Source organism: Physeter macrocephalus, chromosome 20 (genome assembly GCF_002837175.3).
Source record: "Physeter macrocephalus isolate SW-GA chromosome 20, ASM283717v5, whole genome shotgun sequence".
NCBI classification, from domain to species: domain Eukaryota; kingdom Metazoa; phylum Chordata; class Mammalia; order Artiodactyla; family Physeteridae; genus Physeter; species Physeter macrocephalus.
Window position 1 is genome coordinate 82,111,676 of NC_041233.1, and position 20,370 is coordinate 82,132,045.

At 44.7% G+C, this 20,370-nt stretch overlaps 1 protein-coding gene and 1 long non-coding RNA gene across 10 annotated transcripts in view; one reads left to right on the forward strand and one right to left on the reverse strand.

The window, feature by feature from the left end:
* Nucleotides 1–7,002, forward strand: part of LOC114484512 (uncharacterized) — a 28,460-nt gene extending 21,458 nt beyond the window's left edge. For both annotated transcript variants that reach the window (XR_003677526.1, XR_008616121.1), the window contains exons 3-4: nt 5,271–5,415; nt 6,597–7,002. This is a non-coding gene — a long non-coding RNA (uncharacterized lncRNA). The remainder of the gene's footprint in view (nt 1–5,270; nt 5,416–6,596) is intronic.
* C20H10orf143 (chromosome 20 C10orf143 homolog) overlaps nt 1–8,195 on the reverse strand; it is a 114,941-nt gene extending 106,746 nt beyond the window's left edge. For all 8 annotated transcript variants that reach the window (XR_002891424.2, XR_008616120.1, XM_055080945.1 and 5 more), the window contains exon 1: nt 8,049–8,195. Coding sequence is in view for 6 of the 8 variants with exons in the window: in XM_055080945.1 (XP_054936920.1) it covers nt 8,049–8,117 (69 nt within the window). In the remaining 2 variants the exon portion in view is untranslated. The remainder of the gene's footprint in view (nt 1–8,048) is intronic.
* Nucleotides 8,196–20,370: the final 12,175 nt, after the last annotated feature.

The window sequence follows — 20,370 nt, forward strand, 5'->3', positions numbered from 1 at the left end:
CATTCCAGATTGCAACTCAAAATTACCTGCCCTCTCACAAAGCTCAAGCTTGCTCATCCCTGGACTGAAGACATGACCTGTGTGCAGGTGTACCCAGAAGGAAAAACATGTCTGCCAATAGAATGTGCACCTGAAAACCTTCCAACCTGCAGAAGAACCCACACAGCACAGCTGAATAAAGTCACACCAGGGCTGACAAGCTAAATTCTGTGCAGAAAACATTCACATTGTTAGTGGTTTTAGCCAGCAGTGACTTTGCTGCTGCAGTGCACAACCTACACAAACTTTAAAACATTCTAAGTCAAAACAGATAGAAAGCATTCACGATTGACATTCTTGCACTGTTTAAGGAGTACCTCAAACTTAACTTTACTGAGTATATGTGTGTGTGTTGCAACTTCTTTCTATAAGCTTTGAATCAATAATGCAAGTAGCTCTTCAGGCCAAGATGGAGCAACAGGGACCAGATTCACCCTCCTGCATGAAACAACCAAAAATGGACAAAATAAATGAAACAACAGATTTCAAGGCACTGACCAACAAGTAACAAAGAACAGTGACCCCTGAGAGAGGGACACAAACGGGCTGAGCCCTATACCTGCCCTCCCTCACTGCCTTGAGTTTCCAGGCTGCAGCATGGCAAGGGGAACCGAGGCAGAGCCTGGGGGATTCCCTGAGTTCATAACACATTGCTGAGCATGTTGGGGGCTCACAGGACAGAGCCCTGGAAAAAAGAAAGTGGCCTAGAGGGAGAAACAGGATGATCCACACACATACAGCCAAGTGCTGATCACCATACATGTGTAAAGAAAGTATCCAAGGGCAGGAAAAGAGCCACCCAGAAGGATTAGAAACAGTAGTGCCTGGTGGTCAGACATGGCTGGGAATACTGTCTGACCCTGCCTCCAAACCGGGAAAACCTCATGACTCATGACGCAGAGGGCAGAGTACACAGATCTTGCTTCAGGAGTAGGGAGTTATTAGCCCTAGACCAAGCCCTATTCTGGTCTCACCTAACAAATCTTAAAAGCATGATCCAGGGGCTCAAACTTTTTCCAAGTAACTTATCTGTGACCCAGAACAAAGTTCAAGCATGTTTATAGGAATCTAAAAATATCCAGCACCCCATATGGTAAAATTCACAATATCTGACCAGCAAAGAAGCAGAAAAATATGATGCATAGTGAAGAGAACAACCTATCAAAGCTGGCCCCAAACTGACACAGATGTAAGAATTAGCAGAGGACATTTAGAAAGTTATTTTGACTGTATTCTATATGTTTGGAATGCTACACAGAGATATGGAAGATATTTTAAATCCAAATCAAATGTTATAAGTTGAAATCTACAATGTCTGAGATTAAAAAAAAAAGTAATGGATGTAATCAACAGCAGATTAGACACTGCAGAAGAAAAGGTTAGTGAACTTGAAGGCACAGCAATAGAAACTATCTGAAAATAAAGAAAAGAGATTTTTAAAAATGAACAGAGCATCAGTGGTATGACCTCAAGAAGATTAAATGATGTATAATTGGAGTCCCAGTAGGAGAGAAGAGAGGGGAAACAGAAAAAAATATTTAAAGATATAATGGCTGAAAATGTCCCAAGTTTGAGAAAAACTGTAAACCCAAAGATCCAAGAATTTCAATAACCCCAAACACACAAAACATGGAGACAATTATACCAAAGAACATCATGGGCAAATTGCTCGAAGCCACTGATAAAAAGAAAACTAAAGGGACCCAGAGACCAAAGATATTACATTCTGAGGAACAGAGGTGGGATGACGGCAAATTTCTCATTAGAAACAAACCAATCAGGAAGACAGCAGAGCAACATCTTTAACGTACTGAAAGAAAAAACTACCAACTTAGAATTCCATATGTGGTAGAAATATCTTTCAAAAATGAGGGTGAAATAAAGACATACAAAAGGTCAAAATTTTTATCACCAGTAGGTTTGTCCTATAAGAAATGTTAAAGGAATTCCTTCAGGAAGAAAACCAAAATATAAAACCAGATGGAAATACGAATCTACACAAAAGAATGAAGTACACTGGAAATGGTAACTCTTTGGGCAAACAGTAAGTTTTTGCTCTTGTTACTGAAACTTCTTTAAAAGATGACTGACTGTTTAAGCACATATAGTAATAATATAGTATGGTTTACAGCATATATCAAGGTAAACTATAGGACAGCAAGAGCACAAAAGCAGAGAGGAGAGGGATGGAAGTGTATACTGTAAGGTTCTTATATGTACAGTGGTATGGTACCACCTGATGACAGACTGTACAATTTGAAGATGCACATTCTAAATCATAAAGCAAAAAACAAAGTTACAGCTAATAAGTCAACAAAGGAAATAACATGAAATCATAAAAAAACTTACTAAACCAAAAAGAAGTAAATAAAACAAATAAAAAACAAAAAGCAAGATGATAGACTTTAATCTAATTATATCAACAGTCACATTAAAAGTAAATAGACTAAATACTCTAATGAAAAAGCAGAGATTGTCAGACTGAATAACAAAAAAACCCCAATTATAGACTGTCTACAAGAAACTCACTTTAATACAAAGATACAAATATATTAAAAGTAAAAAGGTGAAAAAATAAGATATACAATGCTAACACCAATCCACAGAAAGCTAAGCTTGCTATACTAATATCAGACAAAATAGATCTCAGAATGGAGAATGTTACCAGGGATATAAAAGGTGATTTCATAATGACAAAGGAGTCATTTAATCAAGATGACATACAATTCATAAATGTATATGCACATAAGAGTTTCACAGTACGTGAAACAAAAACTTATAGAAGTCCAAGGAGAAAAGACAAATCTACAATTATATTCAGAGGTTTCAATACCATCTCACAAAAACTGTTAGAACATTAAAAATATTATAGGACATGAAAAAAATTGTTAAGGATACAGAAGATATACACCAAACTATCAACCAACTTGACTTAACTGACACTTATAGAACACTTCACTCAACAGCAGAATACACATTTTCCAAGACTAACCATATTTTGAGTCATAAAAGAAGTCATCTCATAGGAAAAACAGTATGGAGGTTGCTCAAAAAAATTAAAAATACCATATGATCTGGCAACCCTACTTCTGGACATTTATCAAAAAGAATTGAAATCAACATCTCAAAGAGATATTTAGCATGTCCATGTTCACTGCAGCACTATGCACAATGGCCAAGATGTAGAAACAACCTAAATGTCCGTTTCAAATGAATGGATAGAGAAAATGTGGTATATTCAAACAATGAATACCATTCAGCCCTTAAAAAGAAGGAAATTTCGCAATATGCAACAACATGGAGGAGCACTGAAGACATTATGCTAAGCAAAATAAGCAAGATAACGAAAGATGAGTACTGCATGATTCCATTTATACGAGGTATCTAAAATAGCCAAATTCACAAAATGAAGACTGGAATGCTAACTCCCAGGGGCTGTGGAGAGGAGGAAATGGAGAGTTATTCATCAGCAGAGACCTGCTGTACAACACTGTACCTACAGTCAACAATAACTGATTGTACACCTATGATTTGTTAAGAGTACAGATCTCATGTTAAACATTCTTGCTACAATAAAATTTTAAAATTCAATTAAATTTTAGAAAAAGAAAAAAGTGTCAGTAAACTTCAAAGGATCAAGTCACACCAAGTATGTTCTTGGACCACAGTGGAATTAAACTAGAAAGCAGTAACAAAGATCTCTAGAAAATCCCCAAATATTTGGAAACTAAATAACACACTTCTAAATAACAAATGCATCAAAGAAAAAAATCAACTGGAAAATTATAAAGCATTTTGAACTGAAAAAATAAAAAACAAAACATTACAGGCACTAAAGAAGAAATGTATAGCAGTAGGTGCCTACGTTAGAAAACATGAAAGGCCTCCACCCAGTGACCTCAGAATCCACCTTCAGTCACAAGAAACAAAAGAACCAGTGAACCCAACATGAGAAGAAAAAGGGAAATAAAGAAGATGAGAGTGAAAATTATTGACACAGTAAATAGAAAAGCAATAGAGAAAAATCAATGAAACTTAGAAAGACATCACATGTACATACATCAGACACTTAATATTGTTAAGATAGCAATATTCCTCAAATTAATCTATAGATTCAGTACAATCCCTATCAGAATTCCAGCTGACTTCTTTGCAGAAATTGACAAGCTGATCCTAAAATTCCTATGGAAATTCAAGGAACCCAGAATAGCAAAAACGATGTTGAAAAAGAACAAAGTTGGGGGACTCTCACTTCCAGGTTTCAAAACTTACTATAAAGCTACAGTAATCAAGACAGTATGGTACTGATATAAGGCCAGACATACTGATCAATGGAACAGAACTGAGAATCCAGGAAAAAAAACCCTCACATTTACAGTGGATTGGTTTTCAGCAAAGGTGCCAAGACAACTAAATGGGGGGAAAGAATAGTCTTTTCAACAAATGGTGCTTGTACAGCTTAATACCTACACGCAAAAGAATGAATTTGGAACCTTACCCCACACCATATATAAAGATTAACTTGAAATGGAATGTAGATCTAAATGTAAAAGCTAAAACTATGACTTTTAGGAAAAAAACTGGGATATGAAATAGAACAATTTTGAAAATCATGTATCCAATAAGGGACTGGTATTAAAATATACAAACAACTATTACAACTTAATAATAAAAAGACAACAACCCAATTTAAAAATGGGCAAAGGATCTGACAGACATTTCTCCAAAGAAGATATACAAATAACCAAAAAAGCACATGAAAAGATGCTCAACATTAGTTATCAAGAAAATGCAAATCAAAACTACAAAGAGGTATTACTTCACATCCACTTAGAATGGTTACAATTTAGAAAGCAGATTAAGTGTTGGTGATGATGCAGAGAAACTGAAACCCTCATACACTGCTGGTGGGAATGTAAAATGCGGCAGCCACTTTGGAAAACAATTTAGCAGTTCCTCAAATGGTTAGAGAGTTACCATATGACCCAGAAATTCCACCACTAGGTATATACCCAAGAGAAATGAAAATATATGTCTATACAAAAACTTGAACATGTTCATAAAAGCATTATTTATAATAGCCAAAAAGCCAAATTGTACACTTTAAATACTTGTAGTTTGTTATACCCCAATAATGTTGTTAAAAAATAAATAAAAGGAAAGAAAAATGATAGGCAAAAAACCCTGTAATAGCCAACGAATTAATGTATCCTTCTATTTTATTTCTAAAGGACATCGACAAAGAATGGAAAGAAATTACAACACAGGAAATGGGCCACTTATCCCTAGGAATCAAAAGCTGGGAAAAGGGATCTTGGATCAACTCAGATGAAACCAGAAAAAAATATCAATTCTAAGTGAGCCCAGGCATCTCAGGTATGCTCTGCCTAGAGAACTTGCTCTTTACAGAGCTTTTTTGGAAGGAGAGTCTTCAGGGAGATGAAAGGCTGAGGAGACATGAATCTTCAGGTGTTCTAGGCAGAAACTTCTATTCTGAAAGGAAGGGTGAGTGTGGTGGGCAGGGGCTGAGAGGAGCCCCGAGTCACGGGTCAGCCCAAGCAAGGACCTCACGTCTCTTCTTCCAGAGCCTAGAACAGTTCCCGATACACAACAGATGCTCAAAAAACGGCTACCCAACGGAAACAATAAACACTGCTGATATTTCACTGCTACACGTGTTACCACATGAGCCAACCTTACCATGATTAGGACACTAACAAGATTACAGGAGAGGCACCTGACTCTGGTTCATGAGACTCGCTCATTCCAGAGATGGGTCCTGGTGGCTGTAGCTCCTAACTCCACGGCTGGTTTTAACGCACAGGGTGTAGGGCCACTAGGCTGTCACAGAGGTAGGAAAGGAGCTGCACTTCCTGAGTGACCAAATTTTGAAAGGGGGTGTGTGTGAGAGAGAGAATGGAAAACTTGGGACAAGAGCTTGGCTACTTAATTGAACTCAATCTGGATTATTAGATCAAAGACTAGGACACAGTAGGAGGCAATATACACCACAGCAATAAGATACCACCTCATCCTTCTTTGGTCACAAACAGGAAGTGTTGTAGCCTCAACCTGGGCATTTAATTTCAGCAATTCCAATCTGAAAGATCACTCAAGGTTTCTTCCATTAAGCCTTTCCTGTTCTCTCTGATCAATAGTGACCTCCGGCTCCCCATCCCTGACAGCCCATGGCATCACACTTTTCATCATTTTATGGCCAATTTAGGACTTCGTTTTGAAGTCTCATGTTTTAGTTCCACAAGCACCCCATGGGAAGCTGTAGAGCCCAGTGGTTAAGAACACAGGCTCTGGAGGCAGACAGTGGGGTTTAAGACCTACTGCCACCACTTGCTAGCTGTGTACCCTTAGGCCAGTTGATTAACCTCTCTGTACCTGAGTTTCCTCATTGGTAATACAGGTATAACGGGTTGTTGGGAAACTGATAACCCACATGGTAGCCACTCAAGGACTGGCAGTATCTGCCACATCTCTGCTAAATGTCTCTAAGACATACAACTCAGTGTGGTCTAACAGGAATTCCTCATTTTCTCCTGCAGTCACACGTCAATCTTTCCTCAATGACAGCACCACTGCATATCTGGATGCTCAAGTCACAACTCTGGGAGTCACCTGGACTCCTCCCTTTACATTTCCTTCCACATCCACTCCACCAGCAAGATCTGACAGTTCTTCCTCCAAAATATACAGCCAAGTCTGTGTACCGTCACCATCTCACTCCTCTCTGGCTGAACCTCTGTCGCCTCTCACGATCTATTTATTCCTGGCCTCCCCTCTGACCACTAACCCTTTCATTTCCCACAAAGCTGCTCTGTGGAAAGAGTTAGCTCTTTAAATGTCAGTATGATCGTGTCATTCTACTATTTACTTCCCACTGTCTGGAGGACAACACCCAGGGAGTGGTGAAGCCACGGATAAAAGGAAACTGGGTCCTTGGATGTCTTTGATCTGCGTACCACCAGTCCCATACTTATATTTAGCGGCTCTGTGTTCCACGGCCCTGGGCTCACCTCCATACTGTAATGTACGGGAGAATCAAACTTCCATCCGGTTTGAGCCAAAGTGGTTTGAAGTCCCTCTGTTACAGAAGCTTAACCTATGCCCTGTACTATGGCACAAGGGAGTGGGGCGCCACTGTGACAGAACATAAGTGATACTGGCTCGTGGTCAGGCAGTGGGTGGTGAGGAAACATGCTGCAGAGTAGAAAGCTCGTCACTCCTGCTATTCTGTGCAAAACATTTGAGAAAAACGTTGCCTGCATTAACTCAGAAGGCACACCCCGTGCTTATGGAGCCCATAGGTCCAGAAGAAGCAGACAGACAATTAAGAAGCTCGGTATGGTGGCAGATCCTTGCTGCTCTTAGAAGGAAATAAACGAGATGAAGTGAAAAACAGCAATTCGCAGGCACAGGTATTAGACAAGAGCGCAGCTCAGAGGCCCAGCCCTCCTGCTCCAATCCCACAGGACTTCTTTCAGTTCCCTAAAAGCCTACGCGCTTCCTACCCCCAGTCTCCCCTTCAAGCCTCACACAGACCCGATTACCCACCCACGCCAGCTTGATTAGGCCCTGGCCCCCCTTACTGATCACCTCTAACCCTGCTCTCTCACAGCAAAGGACTGGGGTGTCTACTCACCTGGCACCCATACCACACCCAGCCCAGCGCCTGCACGTGGAGGCGTGACTTAGGAACAGCGGCGTGCAGAACGCGGGACATGCCCCTGACCTAGACATCGAGACCGTGCAGCGAGCCCCGCGCACATCTGAGGGACCCTACATCTCCAGTGCTCCTGAGCGCCCGGGTTCGCATCTCTGCGCAGGCGCGGCCTGAGGGGCGGCCCCGCCCACTACGCTCCGCCCCAGCAGGTGCGCGTGCCCCGCTCCGGCCGGGCCTCCTCCCAGGCAGGGCGCCAGGAGACGCGAGGCCCAGTGGGGGGCCGCCGAGAGCCGCCGCCTTCCCGTTCCTAAGGCCCAGGCCCCGGGGGACTCACCGCGTCCCCCGGAACCTGCAGCTCCTCTGGCCTCCGCCGTCGCCACCGGCCCAGCGCCACGGGGTCCATGCGGGCCCAGGCCCGAGTCCACCCAACCTCTCATCCCCACAGGCTGCAAGGTGCCGCCGCCGGCCCACGCCGCCGCGACCACGCCCTCTTCGCCCACGTGCCCCGGGGGAGCCAATGAAGGATTGGGGGCGGGGCGCCACAAGGAACTCTTGAGACCCGGCGGACCCAGGCGACAGGCAGGAGTAGCGGAGGCCAGAGCCTTGAGGAGACGAGGGGACGTTTGCCTCAGGTCATTGATTCGGGAAGAGGGCTGGCCGTCACTTCTCCGATCACTGAGTCGGCCGTGGGACTCCAAAGAACCTACTCTTAGGGTTTCGTCACGATTCGACTACAGACCCTGGACCGGCTGGAGGAGCGCCCGCCCCCTTTCTTGTGATTGGTCTCCGAGCCCCTTCTGCGGCCGTCTTCCTGTGGCTGGTTGGCTGATAGAAGGCGCAGCGGGCCTCATCAGCATGCGAGAAGCTCTGGCGTCTCTGGGAGATGTAGTCCCGGGGATGCAGCTTCAACTTCCGGGCGGGAGCGGGCCGCGGGCTGCTACGCGGCCGCGCAGTGACCTCCTGCCGGGCTTGCTCGGTGCACGGTAGCTTGTCGTCTGGAGGCCCCGGGAACATCCCGCTTCTCTGAGGCTGCAGGCCTGAGCTTCCGGGGCCTTTGGGTTGTGCGGAAGGGGAAACCGAGGCCTTGCTGTCTGCGCCGTCGTGGGGTGGGATTCCCTCTGTGAACAGTCCCCAAACCGTGGGCATCGCACCCCCGACCCAGCGCTGTGCGGAGCTGCACTGCCCTCATCTCAGGGAGCCGAGGGTCAGGAGTCAGCCAACCTGTCCAGGCTGGAGCGTGCTCAGGCTCGGCCGGCCCCCGCACCCCACCGCGGAGCCCCAGCCGGCTTCTGCACCAAAGCGCCGAGCCCGAGATCCTTTCTGGTTAACTAAAATTGGTGTAAGCCAGTCCTTTGACAGTGATTGGCTAGTGGGTCTGTTAGGGGCATGGCTGGCTCTGGGACAGATGTTCCTTACTGTTTAAAAAAGGGGCTGGAGGGTTGGGGGCTTAGTTCTTTCCTGCTGTTGTTGCCAGTGGAAGCTCCCTGGAACTGCTGCAGCCTTCTTATCACCATGAGGGCAGCTGGTTGGAAACTTAGTGGAAAGTAGGAAGGCATCCAGGCTCTAACAATGTGAGCTTCTGAACCAACCCCAAACCAGCTGACCACCAATCTCCAGACGTCTTGTCTTGTCTCTGTTATTTGAGTCACTGTAAATTTACCATTTGGCTGCAGTTGGAGGCATCTTTTGTCACAAAGACTTGTCCTTACCCGTTGTGGTGAAACGCATGAATCCCTACTCAGTTGGGCTACTTTCTGCAGGATATTCAGCAAATTAAGTAGCTAATTACGTCAGTTTTCTCATTTATAAAAGATGATGACTCTTCTGGTATTGGGAGGATTAAATATAAAGTGCTTAGAACAATGCCTGACACAACCTAAGTACTCAATCCTACTACTGGTACTTCTAGGACTGCTAGTTAATCCTGTATCAAAAATCCTTGGGGGCTTCCTTGGTGGCACAGTGGTTGAGAGTCCGCCTGCCGATGCAGGGGACACGGGTTCGTGCCCCGGTCTGGGAAGATCCCACATGTGCGGAACGGCTGGGCCCGTGAGCCATGGCCACTGAGCCTGCGCGTCCGGAGCCTGTGCTCCGCAACGGGAGAGGCCACAGCAGTGAGAGGCCCGCGTACCACACACACACACACACACACAAAAGAAACCCTTGGGACCTTCCAGTTACAAGGTGATTAAGTTCTGGGCATGTAATATACAGCATGGTGATTATAGTTAACAATCCTGTTTTCTTTATATATTTGAAAGATGCTCAGAGAGTAGAGTTTAAAAGTTCTCACACAACACACACACACAAAATGTAACTATGTGAGGTGATGGATGTGTTAACTTACCTGATTGTAGTAATCATTTTGCAGTATATACATAGATCATTACATTGTACACAGTAAACTTACACGACAGATGTCAATTATAGCTCAATAAAGATGGGGGTGGGGGAACTTGGGGCCAAATGTTGTTTTGGAATTCAAAATTTTTTGGATTCTGTGTTAAAGGGCAGTATGCATACTGCATGAAACACCTTCAGCAGGGTCTGGAACAGCATATAATCAAAGACAATATTTCTGCAGCAAAAATGTGTGAATATTCACAAATATTAACCCGAAGTGGCATATATAAAGGCTATAGTCTTATGTTAGTTCCAATGAGTTTGCTCCAAACTTAGAGGGAAACTTCTAAGTTTTAGAACTTTTTGCATTTCAGAATTGAAAATAAAGTACTACTGTGGACCTGTATTACTACCTCTACTTCAAAAACTTTGCATGTATGTGTCTTGCAGTTGAGATTAAATGACCTGCTTTGTCGTCCAGTTTCAATTTCACTGTTCTTTGCACCTAGGGCTGCTTTTTCAGATGCTTGAGCCAACCATTGGGTAATGGGGGTACAAACGCTTAGTCCCTGAAGTAGTGACAGATGGTCTCCTTGACCAAACTCTACTCAGGTTCCTCTCAAATCTCTTACCAGCTAGGCTCTGACCTTTGGGCTCCCATGTTCATCCCTGCATTTTCCAGTTTCAGCAAGAATCTTGCTAAGGCAGCTTAGCCAGAAGCCCCCAGCCTCGGTATCTGACCACCCTTGGTATCTGATTGGGCTCCTCATCCATCATCCCCCAGGGGTTGTCTGGTCATGGTGGCCTGCTTTCAGCAAGAATGCTGCTAGGTTAGTTTAGCTAGAATCTCCCCTTACCCCTGATGTTTCCTCGTAGAAATTTTCCATCCACTGACCCCACTTCCCCACCCCGCCATGCTCCTTGGCTATAAATTACCACTCTCCCTTGTATTTAGAGTTGAGCCCAGTCTCTCTCCACTCCTGCAAAAGCCCATTTCAGTAGTCCCTATACCTGTCACAATGGCCCCCCTGAATAAGGTCTGCCTTATCATTCTTTAACAAGTGTCATGATTACTTTTTTCTTTAACACAATTGGTATATTTAGAAGGACGCAGTTTAGCTTATCACACTATTTACCAAACATCAGTCATTTGGGTACCAACCAAAAGATGTATACTAAACCTCTCCTACTATTTAAATTCTTAATATCTTAAAATTTAAGACTTTAAAAATAATACAAAATATCTATAAAGTGATAGTTTAAAGGACTTGTTATTCTAATATGTTAAATACATTAACAGAAGAAAACAGGAGAAAGCTTCATGACATTGGATTCTTGCATATGATGCCAAAAACACAGTCAACAAAAGAAAAATTAGATAAACTGAACTGTATAAAAATGTAAAACCTTTGTGCATCAAAGGACACTATTAACACAGTGAAAGGCAACCCAAGAAATGGAGTAAATATTTGCAAATTATATATCCGATAAGAAGTTAACATCCAGAAGACATAAAGAACACCTACAGGGGCTTCCCTGGAGGCGCAGTGGATAAGAACGTGCCTGCCAATGCAGGGGACACAGGTTTGATCCCTGGTCCGGGAGGATCCCACATGCCGCGGAGCAACTAAGCTCGTGCACCACAACTACTGAGCCTGCGTGCCACAATTGCTGATGCCCACGCGCCTAGAGCTTGTGCTCCGCAACAAAAGAAGCCACTGCAATGAGAAGCCCATGCGCTGCAAGGTAGAGTAGCCCCCGCTCGCTGCAGCTAGACAAAGCCCGTGCACAGCAGCAAAGACCCAGCACAGCCAAAAATAGATAAATAAATTTTTTTTTTTAAACAAAGAACACCTACAACTTAACAACAAAAAACAAACAACTTATTTAAAAAACAAAGGACTGGAATGGACGTTTCTCCAAAGATGACATACAAATGGCCATGAAAAGATGCCCAACATCACTAATCATTAGGGAAATGCAAATCAGAACCAAATGAGAGAGACTTCTCTGGTGGTGCAGTGGTTAAGAATCTGCCTGCCAGTGCAGGGGACACAGGTTCAAGCCCTGGTCCGGGAAGATCCCACATGCTGCAGAGCAACTAAGCCCCTGAGCCACAACTACTGAAGCCTGCGTGCCTAGAGCCCGTGCTCCACAACAAGAGAAGCCAACGAGAGAAGCCATGGAAATGAGAAGACCGCGCACCGCAACAAAGAGTAGCCCCTGCTCACCGCAACTAGAAGAAAGCCTGTGTGCAGCAACGAAGACCCAATGCAGCCAAAAATAAAAAACAAGTTAATTAATTTAAAAAAATTCTTTAAAAACCAAATGAAATGCCTCTTCGTATCCATTAGGACAGCGGTCCCCAACTTTTTTGGCACCAGGGACCAGTTTCATGGAAGACAATTTTTCCATGGACCAGGGAGGTGGGGGGTGGTTTGGGGATGATTCAAGCACATTACATTCATTGTGCACTTTATTTCTATTATTATTGCATTGTAATATATAATGAAATAATTATACAACTCACCATAGTGCAGAGTCAGTGGGAACCCTTAGCTTGTTGTCCTGCAGTTAGATGGTCCCATCTGGGGGTGATGGAAGACAGTGACACCCGAAGTGTGTTGCTTATATCCAGTCTACTCCATAATGTGCAGCTTAATTGTCACTTGCCGCTCACTGATAGGGTGTTTTTTTTTTTTTTTTTTTTTTGCGGTACGCGGACCTCTCACCGTTGTGGCCTCTCCCGTTGCGGAGCACAGGCTCCGGACGCGCAGGCTCAGCAGCCATGGCTCACGGGCCCAGCCGCTCCACGGCATGTGGGATCTTCCCAGACCGGGGCACGAACCCGCGTCCTCTGCATCGGCAGGCGGACTCTCAACCATTGCGCCACCAGGGAAGCCCACTGATAGGGTTTTGATATGAGTGTGCAAGCAGTTGATTTATTTTGGTGTCTGTGCGGTCAAACCTCTCAGCTAATGATGATCTGTATTTGCAGCCGCTCTCCAGCGCGAGCATCACTGCCTCAGCTCCACCTCAGGTCATCAGGCATTAGATTCTCATGAGGAGTGTGCCACCTAGATCCCTTGCATTTGCAGTTCACAGTAGGGTTCAAGCTCCTACTCCTATGAGAATCTAATGCTGCCACTGATCTGACAAAAGGTGGAGCTCAGGAGGTGATGCAAGTGATGAGGAGCAGCTGTAAATATAGATGAAGCTTTGCTCACTTGCCCGCCACTCACCTCCTGCTGTGCGGCCCGGTTCCTAACAGGCCACGGACCAGCACCGGTCCATGACCTGGGGATTGGGGACCCCTGCATTAGGAGGGCTATTATAAAACAAACAAACAAGTGTTGGCTAGGATGTGGGGGAACTGGGACCCCTGTTCGAGGGGAGAAGGCGAGAAGGTAAAATGGTGCAGCCACTATTAAAAACTGTATGGTATTTCCTCAAAAAGTTAAACATAAGATTATCATACGATCCTGCAATTCCACTTTTGAGTATACACACTGAATAATGGAAAGAAGGGATTTGAACACCTATGTTCATAGCAGTACTATTCACAATGGCCAAAAGGTGGAAATGACCCAAGTGACCATAGATGGGTGAATGGATAAGCAAAATGCGGTCCATCCATACAATGGAATATTATTCAGTCTTTAAAAGAAAGGAAATTCTGACACAGGTTACAACGTGGGTGAACCCTGAGGACATTATGTGAAATGAAATAAGCGGGTCACAAAAGGACAAGTACAATACAATTCCACTTCTATGAAATAGCGGAGTAGTCAGACTCACAGAGACAGACAGCAGCAGGGTGGTTCCTGGGGGCTGGGGGAGGGGAATGAAGAGTTGGTGTTTAATGGGGGCAGAATTTCAGTTAGGAAGATGAAAAGAGTTCTGGACATCGGTGGTGGTGATGGTTGCACAACAATGTGACTGTGCTTAATGCCACTGAACTGTACGGTTAAAAATGATTAAAATGGTCATCTTATGCTATGTGTATTTTAACACAATAAAAATAAATAAAAGTTAACTATTAAAAGAAAAGTTGTTTCTCTGTGCACCACTTCCAGTCACCTTGCACACCACCTACAGGGATAGCGGCTCTCAGAGGAAGGTACCTGAATTCCAATTCCACCTGGCCAATTTCCAGCACCTGCGCAAGCTGCTTCGATTTCTCAGCTTTAAATATATATAAAAACGGTGCCTCCTACAGTGGAGTGCTCCGAGTTTACAGTGAGACACTGTCTGTACAGTGCCCAGCGTGATGCGTGGTACTTGGCAAGCTTGCAGTTCACTGTAGCTGGAATGAGGAATCTCTAGTCTTTCCCAGCCCAGCACTGGACCGACCAATCGGAGTCCAGGAAGTTTGTGGAGAGGTTTTGTTTGCTTAACTAGTGAGGTGTGCTGGGGAGAGTGTTCATTCCTGAGCCTCAGTTCCCTCATCTGTAAAATAGGAATAAAGCCTTCCAGGGAAGTCAGAGCTTCGTGGAGTAGCTGGGGGTTGTCTTTAATAACATGCTCAGCTCAGCTTCCCTAAGATGGGTTGTGCGCATGCGCATGTGTCTTGGGCGTCTGTGTGTCTGTGTATGTGCTGTGAGGAGGGGGCCAGAAACAGTTTTGATTCAACTGTTGCAAAGTCATTACTTCTACTCTTCCATTGACTTAACCTTCCTCCTTTAAATCTTTAATGACCTCTCTAAAAAATGGCTACCTCTGCTTATCTTGTTGGCATGTAACAGAGAATATATATAGTGTTATCTATATACATGGGTATCTCCAGAAACACATAGCCTGGCACATAATAAGTGTTTAATAAATGCTCTTTCCCTTCCTTCTTCCCCTCTTATTTTAAAAAAATTCCCAGAACTACTTTGGGCACTAGAATAGGTTATTTTTTTCCTTTGATATTCACAATTTCTTTAGACATTATACGACAATGTCGGTTATCATCTTTGCCTAGAACCACTTCTCCATAAACTGCAACAGCTCTCCCTGTTTTTCAGAGGCCGAGGGAACCTCCCCTCCGCAGAGGAGCCGAGCCCACCCCGCCCCCACCCCATCTGCCCGATTCCGGTCCCTCAGGGCACTCATGCCTGGATGGTGGGAGGCTTTCTTTTTTTTATCCATTGATGTTCCATATCCCCTCCAGGAGGGCTGTTCTCCACTGGGCAGATCCAGACCTGCAGTCGGCACTCAGGAAATAACCACACACTGGGCGCTCACAGACGTTAGTGGTCAATTTTGCAACATTGACTTCACTTCAGCCTCCCAGCAGCACAGCAGGGCTCGGGCGGTCTTCACGTTCTGATAAAGGAACAGAGAAACGTCAGGCTCAGAGATGTTGCCTGTGGTGCCCAGGGCTGCAAAAGGTTGAAGGGCGGACCTGAATTCCGACACAACTCTGTCTGGATTTCTTACCCTTCTCCTGGCCTTGCCTTTGGTTCTGGTGGAAAGCCTCCTTGTTAAGCTGCAAACCCCGTGAGTTTGATCAAACAAACAAACAACAACAGTTCAACAAACAAAACAGCTCTGCTAGTTGCCCCAAGGGCCTTAATTTCACCACACAATTTTCCAGACGCTGCTGGCAGGTACAGAGTCCCAGTCGGCTTCCTCAAAGTGAGCCTTTGCTGCACCCGGACATGAATAATCTTTATTCTGATCACCCACCTTCGCATTCGAAGTGGTTCATGCACGGGAGTGTGTGGCCAAGGGCTTCTCCTCTCAAGAATCTGTGTCCCCGGCGCCCAGCACAGGCGGGACCCAGCGTGAGTACTCAGAGCTAGGCCAGTGAATGAATGAGCTCAGCAGAGGTAGCTGTGTGGCGTCAGCTCCAGCCACAGCCCAGGGAGGCCTCGACAGGTGCCCCTGCCCTCCTGGCCCCTCTGGGCTGTTTCTAGCTAAAGACATCTAACATCTCTGGGATGTTCAAAAGGACAAGGAAAAACAGAGTGCACAAGCCGTCCACTAGTCCACCTCTTGTCTGGTGATTACATCTTATGCTTCTGTGCCACAATCAAGTGTTACCAAGTGAGTGGCCAGTCAGGACAGCCTACAGGTCCCCACGCTCTGCCTGCATCTTCTGCCTTGGTCTTCAGCTCAACAGTACACAGGGGACTTGAGGGCCCACGCGCCGTGGACAGCTGCTCCATCCCAAAAGGGGTAATCTGAAGGATGCCTGTCTCTCTAGAAAGTCAGCGCATGTTCATCTTCCTAAGGGTCATGGTTTTGTTCCCATGTCATTTTAGCTCAGGTTATTATTATTATTATTATTATTTGCGGTACGCGGGCCTCTCACTGTTGTGGCCTCTCCCGTTGCGGGGCACAGGCTCTGGACGCGCAGGCTCAGCGGCCATGGCTCATAGGCCTAGCCGCTCCGCGGCATGTGGGATCTTCCCGGACCGGGGCATGAACCCGTGTCCCCTGCATTGGCAGGCGGACTCTCAACCACTGCGCCACCAGGGAAGCCCAGGTTATTATTATTTTTTATGGCAAGACTCAGTATAAGATTCTTCTAAATGCAATCCTTATAATGATCCAGGAATATTTCGTTAAGGCAAATAAGAATAACAATAGTAATAACCCATCATTTTCAACTTTCAAAATAATATCTCTACATGGAGACCTTTGTGGTCTGAGCCATTTCCCTACATTATTTCCTGACACTGTAAATATGCTCTTCAGGGATGATCAAAAATAGATAATTATTTGAAAGACTTTATGACCAGTGCAAGTTAGAGATTTGTATGATACTGTATAACATATGTGCCCCCACCCATCCCATGATGGAACTGTAAACACTTGCCTTATACCGTAGGCAAGGATTTTATAGTCTGCCTTTTTGCATTTTCTAAATAGGTGCTGTAGAAAAATTGAAATATTAATAAACCACAAATGTGCCTTCTAAAAGCAATAGCTTTAGGTTCGAACAGAAAGTATTAATTATATTTCATTTTCACTTACCCCTGCTTCTAATCGCTGGGTAATGATTGTTAAATGCCAGACACCAGTGTACTTTCTATGGTACACTATGTTTCGACAATAGATTAAAATTTTAGCATGATGTTTTATATTTCATATAAATTATAGGGTGTTTTTGCCTCTCAGCTCACAACATAGTAAGGAGAAAGCCCCAGGATGTGGAAATATGACTGAGGCCGCGTTAGTATGTGGATTGGAAATAATGATTATAAATGACTCGGTAGGTAGAGAAAATAAGGGGAGAAGACTTACTGGGGAGAAGTAGAAAAGCTTGCTCTCTTCGTGCACAGCTGGAAGAAGGCACCATGAAGGATATATTGCTAGTCACCTTCTTTTTATTTCTAAGGGGTTTTTATTAACCCCTTTTTATCTATCAAAATAAATTGATTGCCAGCAGATGCCATCTTTTCTGACTATTTGAAATTATAAAACAAAAGCAAAGGCACACAAACTCACATACTATATCTTCCGGTAAATAAGAGACGAACCCCTCCAAAGAGATTGCTAAATAGTGTTAAAGATTTTTATAGCCATCCCTTAAAACAGAACATTTCATTTAAGGATCGGAGTAGGCCTTGGGATTCTTCAGAATTTGGCTCCCCCCTGCTGTGTTAGTGGATAGGAATTCCAGAACACTGTTATTAATATTTATGTCCCATCATAAAAGGACATATATCTGTAGGGTAAATACAGTTATGCCCGATAATAACTCTGTCCTGGGTAAGGAATGATATAATAACCTGATTCAATGGGAGGAAAAAAAACAGGGCCCAGAATCCATGTGAAGTGTATCCAGTCATTTCTAGCTGTGATGCAGTGACAGAGAAACATGCGGAAACCGGAAAAGCAACATTTCATCCAAATGGGCGGGCGAGAGTTCCTGGTCCTCACCCGTTGGGGAGAAAGGCCCGAGAGTTTGGGACAATAGGAATAAAACACAGCGGTTTCGGAGCTGGGGCCTCCCACGTAGAGGGGCTGGGGGTGTGAGGGTAGCAGGCTGCGACTGAAGACCTACCTGACGCCCCGGGAGCTTTGCCTCTTCCATCTCAGGCCTCAGGGCAGCTGCAGCTTGACTTCTGACGGCTCAGTGCCTGGCAGAGCTGGTGTGTCGTGTCCGTGCAGAATCGGCCAGACGTGCTGCTTCCTCCTCAGGTCCATGCCATAAAGGCTTACCCAGTTTAAGGTCCCCCACTTCTGCCTCTTATCATAGGAAGGAGAATTTTCCCCCCTGTATCTCCTGTTATTCATTTCTTAGTTCAACAGATATGAACTGAGAAAAGAATGTATGTCATAGCTGAAAGGTCTAAAGGCCATGTTGGCCTCGACATTTTTACATGAGATATTTGTTCTGATTAAAATAGTGAAGAGTATTTCATACAAATGAGCAAATAATAGATACTAACGTAAACGTAGGCTAATAATGGAGTCACCACCACGTTTTTGCTTTACTCTGGTGAAGAGACACAACCATGGAGGTTTAGCTACTTTACCAAGAGAACATGAAAGACTGACCCCTTTATTTTATATACGTACTACAGGGCAATAGCGCCTATGCATCATTTAAAAATCAGTGGTTTGCTTTTTTCCTTCCTTGTTTGTTTGGTTCCAGAGGAAAGAATTTAAAGTTGGCAATTTTTTTTTAAATAAAAATCATTGCAGCCACTGAAATCCGGGCTGGGCGAGCCAGTTTGGAGACCACGGGAACTGGGAATGCTTTGGGAATCTGAAGCAAATCCAAACCTGTCCACATCACCCAGTGTTACTTTATTATTTCACCACCTTCCTGGACTTGCCCCTGAGCTTCACTGAGAGCAGCTGCTGCCACACTGTGGGGCAGGGGGCTTGCACAATTGCCTGAGTGGGAGAGCACCAGCATCTCTGCCCCGTCCTGCCCGCTGGACTCCAGCGGAGGCCACTGCGCCGGCCAAGGCTCACACAGCCCAGGCTGGACAGCTCTGGAAGGGGTCCAGGAATATAGACTTTAGGTGATTAAAAAACAAAACAAAACATGGTGTTCCTTTGCCCTACACCTGGGAAAAAATGTCACCACTACCTTTTAGATGCTGGAGAGGCCGGGAAGGAAGCTGTTATAGGTGTGGTCGACTTTTGAGGCATTTTATCAAACAAACATAAGACTATGGTGGTCATAGATTTAACTAAAGTTAAACCAATTAGCTCTCCAGGTTGGGATGGCTTCTGCCTCATGTGAGAGAGCCACTGATTGGCCATGGCTTGCCCCCCAGAAAGATTAGGGTGTATTCTTTAAGGGGTGTGTGTTCTCAGCGTACCCTGAATTCCTTCCACAGGTAGGAAGGGCCAGCTCTTCTCACGGTGCTCGCTGGACACTCCAGACATCCACTCTGTGAGGTGACATCTCCAGGCAAAAGCAGCCTACGAGAGTGCCAAGGTCAGCGGGACAGAGGACCAGTGAACTCAAGCATAGGTGGAAGGATTCTCTTTGAGGTGTGACATCTTGGAGCCACACGGCCCAAAGGAGCTTGCCTGGTTAGAACTTCTTAGTTCTCTTAAGAATTACCTCTCATTTTACAAGTGATCTTGTTTGTGACACCAAGGCAAACTCATTTGTATCCTTAGTTTCTCAAATTTGAAACAAGAATTACAAACAGGAGCAGAAAATTGACTCCAAATGGACCTGGAGAATAAATACACAGACACACATGCACGCACACACACACACACACACACACACACACACACACACCACTGTTTATATATAAAACGTTTGACTCAAGACAACACACAGCTGCATACAAACATACACAGTGACTATGTACACTCACGATCAAAAAAGTGCCATGGAATCTTCATCTGGGTGATCACATGGAAAACTGACACTTCAGGTAGGCAAAGATGCATGTGGCAGTGTATGTGTAAGTTTTTCCTTCTCTCTCTCTGCACATGACCCTTCCCTCCAACCCCATACTAGCGGCTTTCATATGTACAGCACAGACTTGGTACATCTATAGGACCTCAAGAACACTGTCAATCGAACTGAGAAGGCAGGAGAAGGTGTTAAAAATTGGCAAGTCAGGGTAAAGCACATTTTTGCTGGTTCAGCAGGACCTCTATAGATAGAGCATCAGTTTGTGTTAATTCTGAATTGTGACGTCTCCAGGATGAATAAAGAAACCACTCAACAAAGGATGCTCCTTCCCCAGCCTGAAGAAGCGGCTGGTGCCACCTACAGCCTGGAAACTGGCTCTACAATCCTCACCTGCCGCCCTGGCTGGTCTTCCGTGGAAGAGAGATTAGAATTGATGCAGGGGATGGAAAATGGGCCGTCAACTCTCAAGATGAATTTTCCCTGA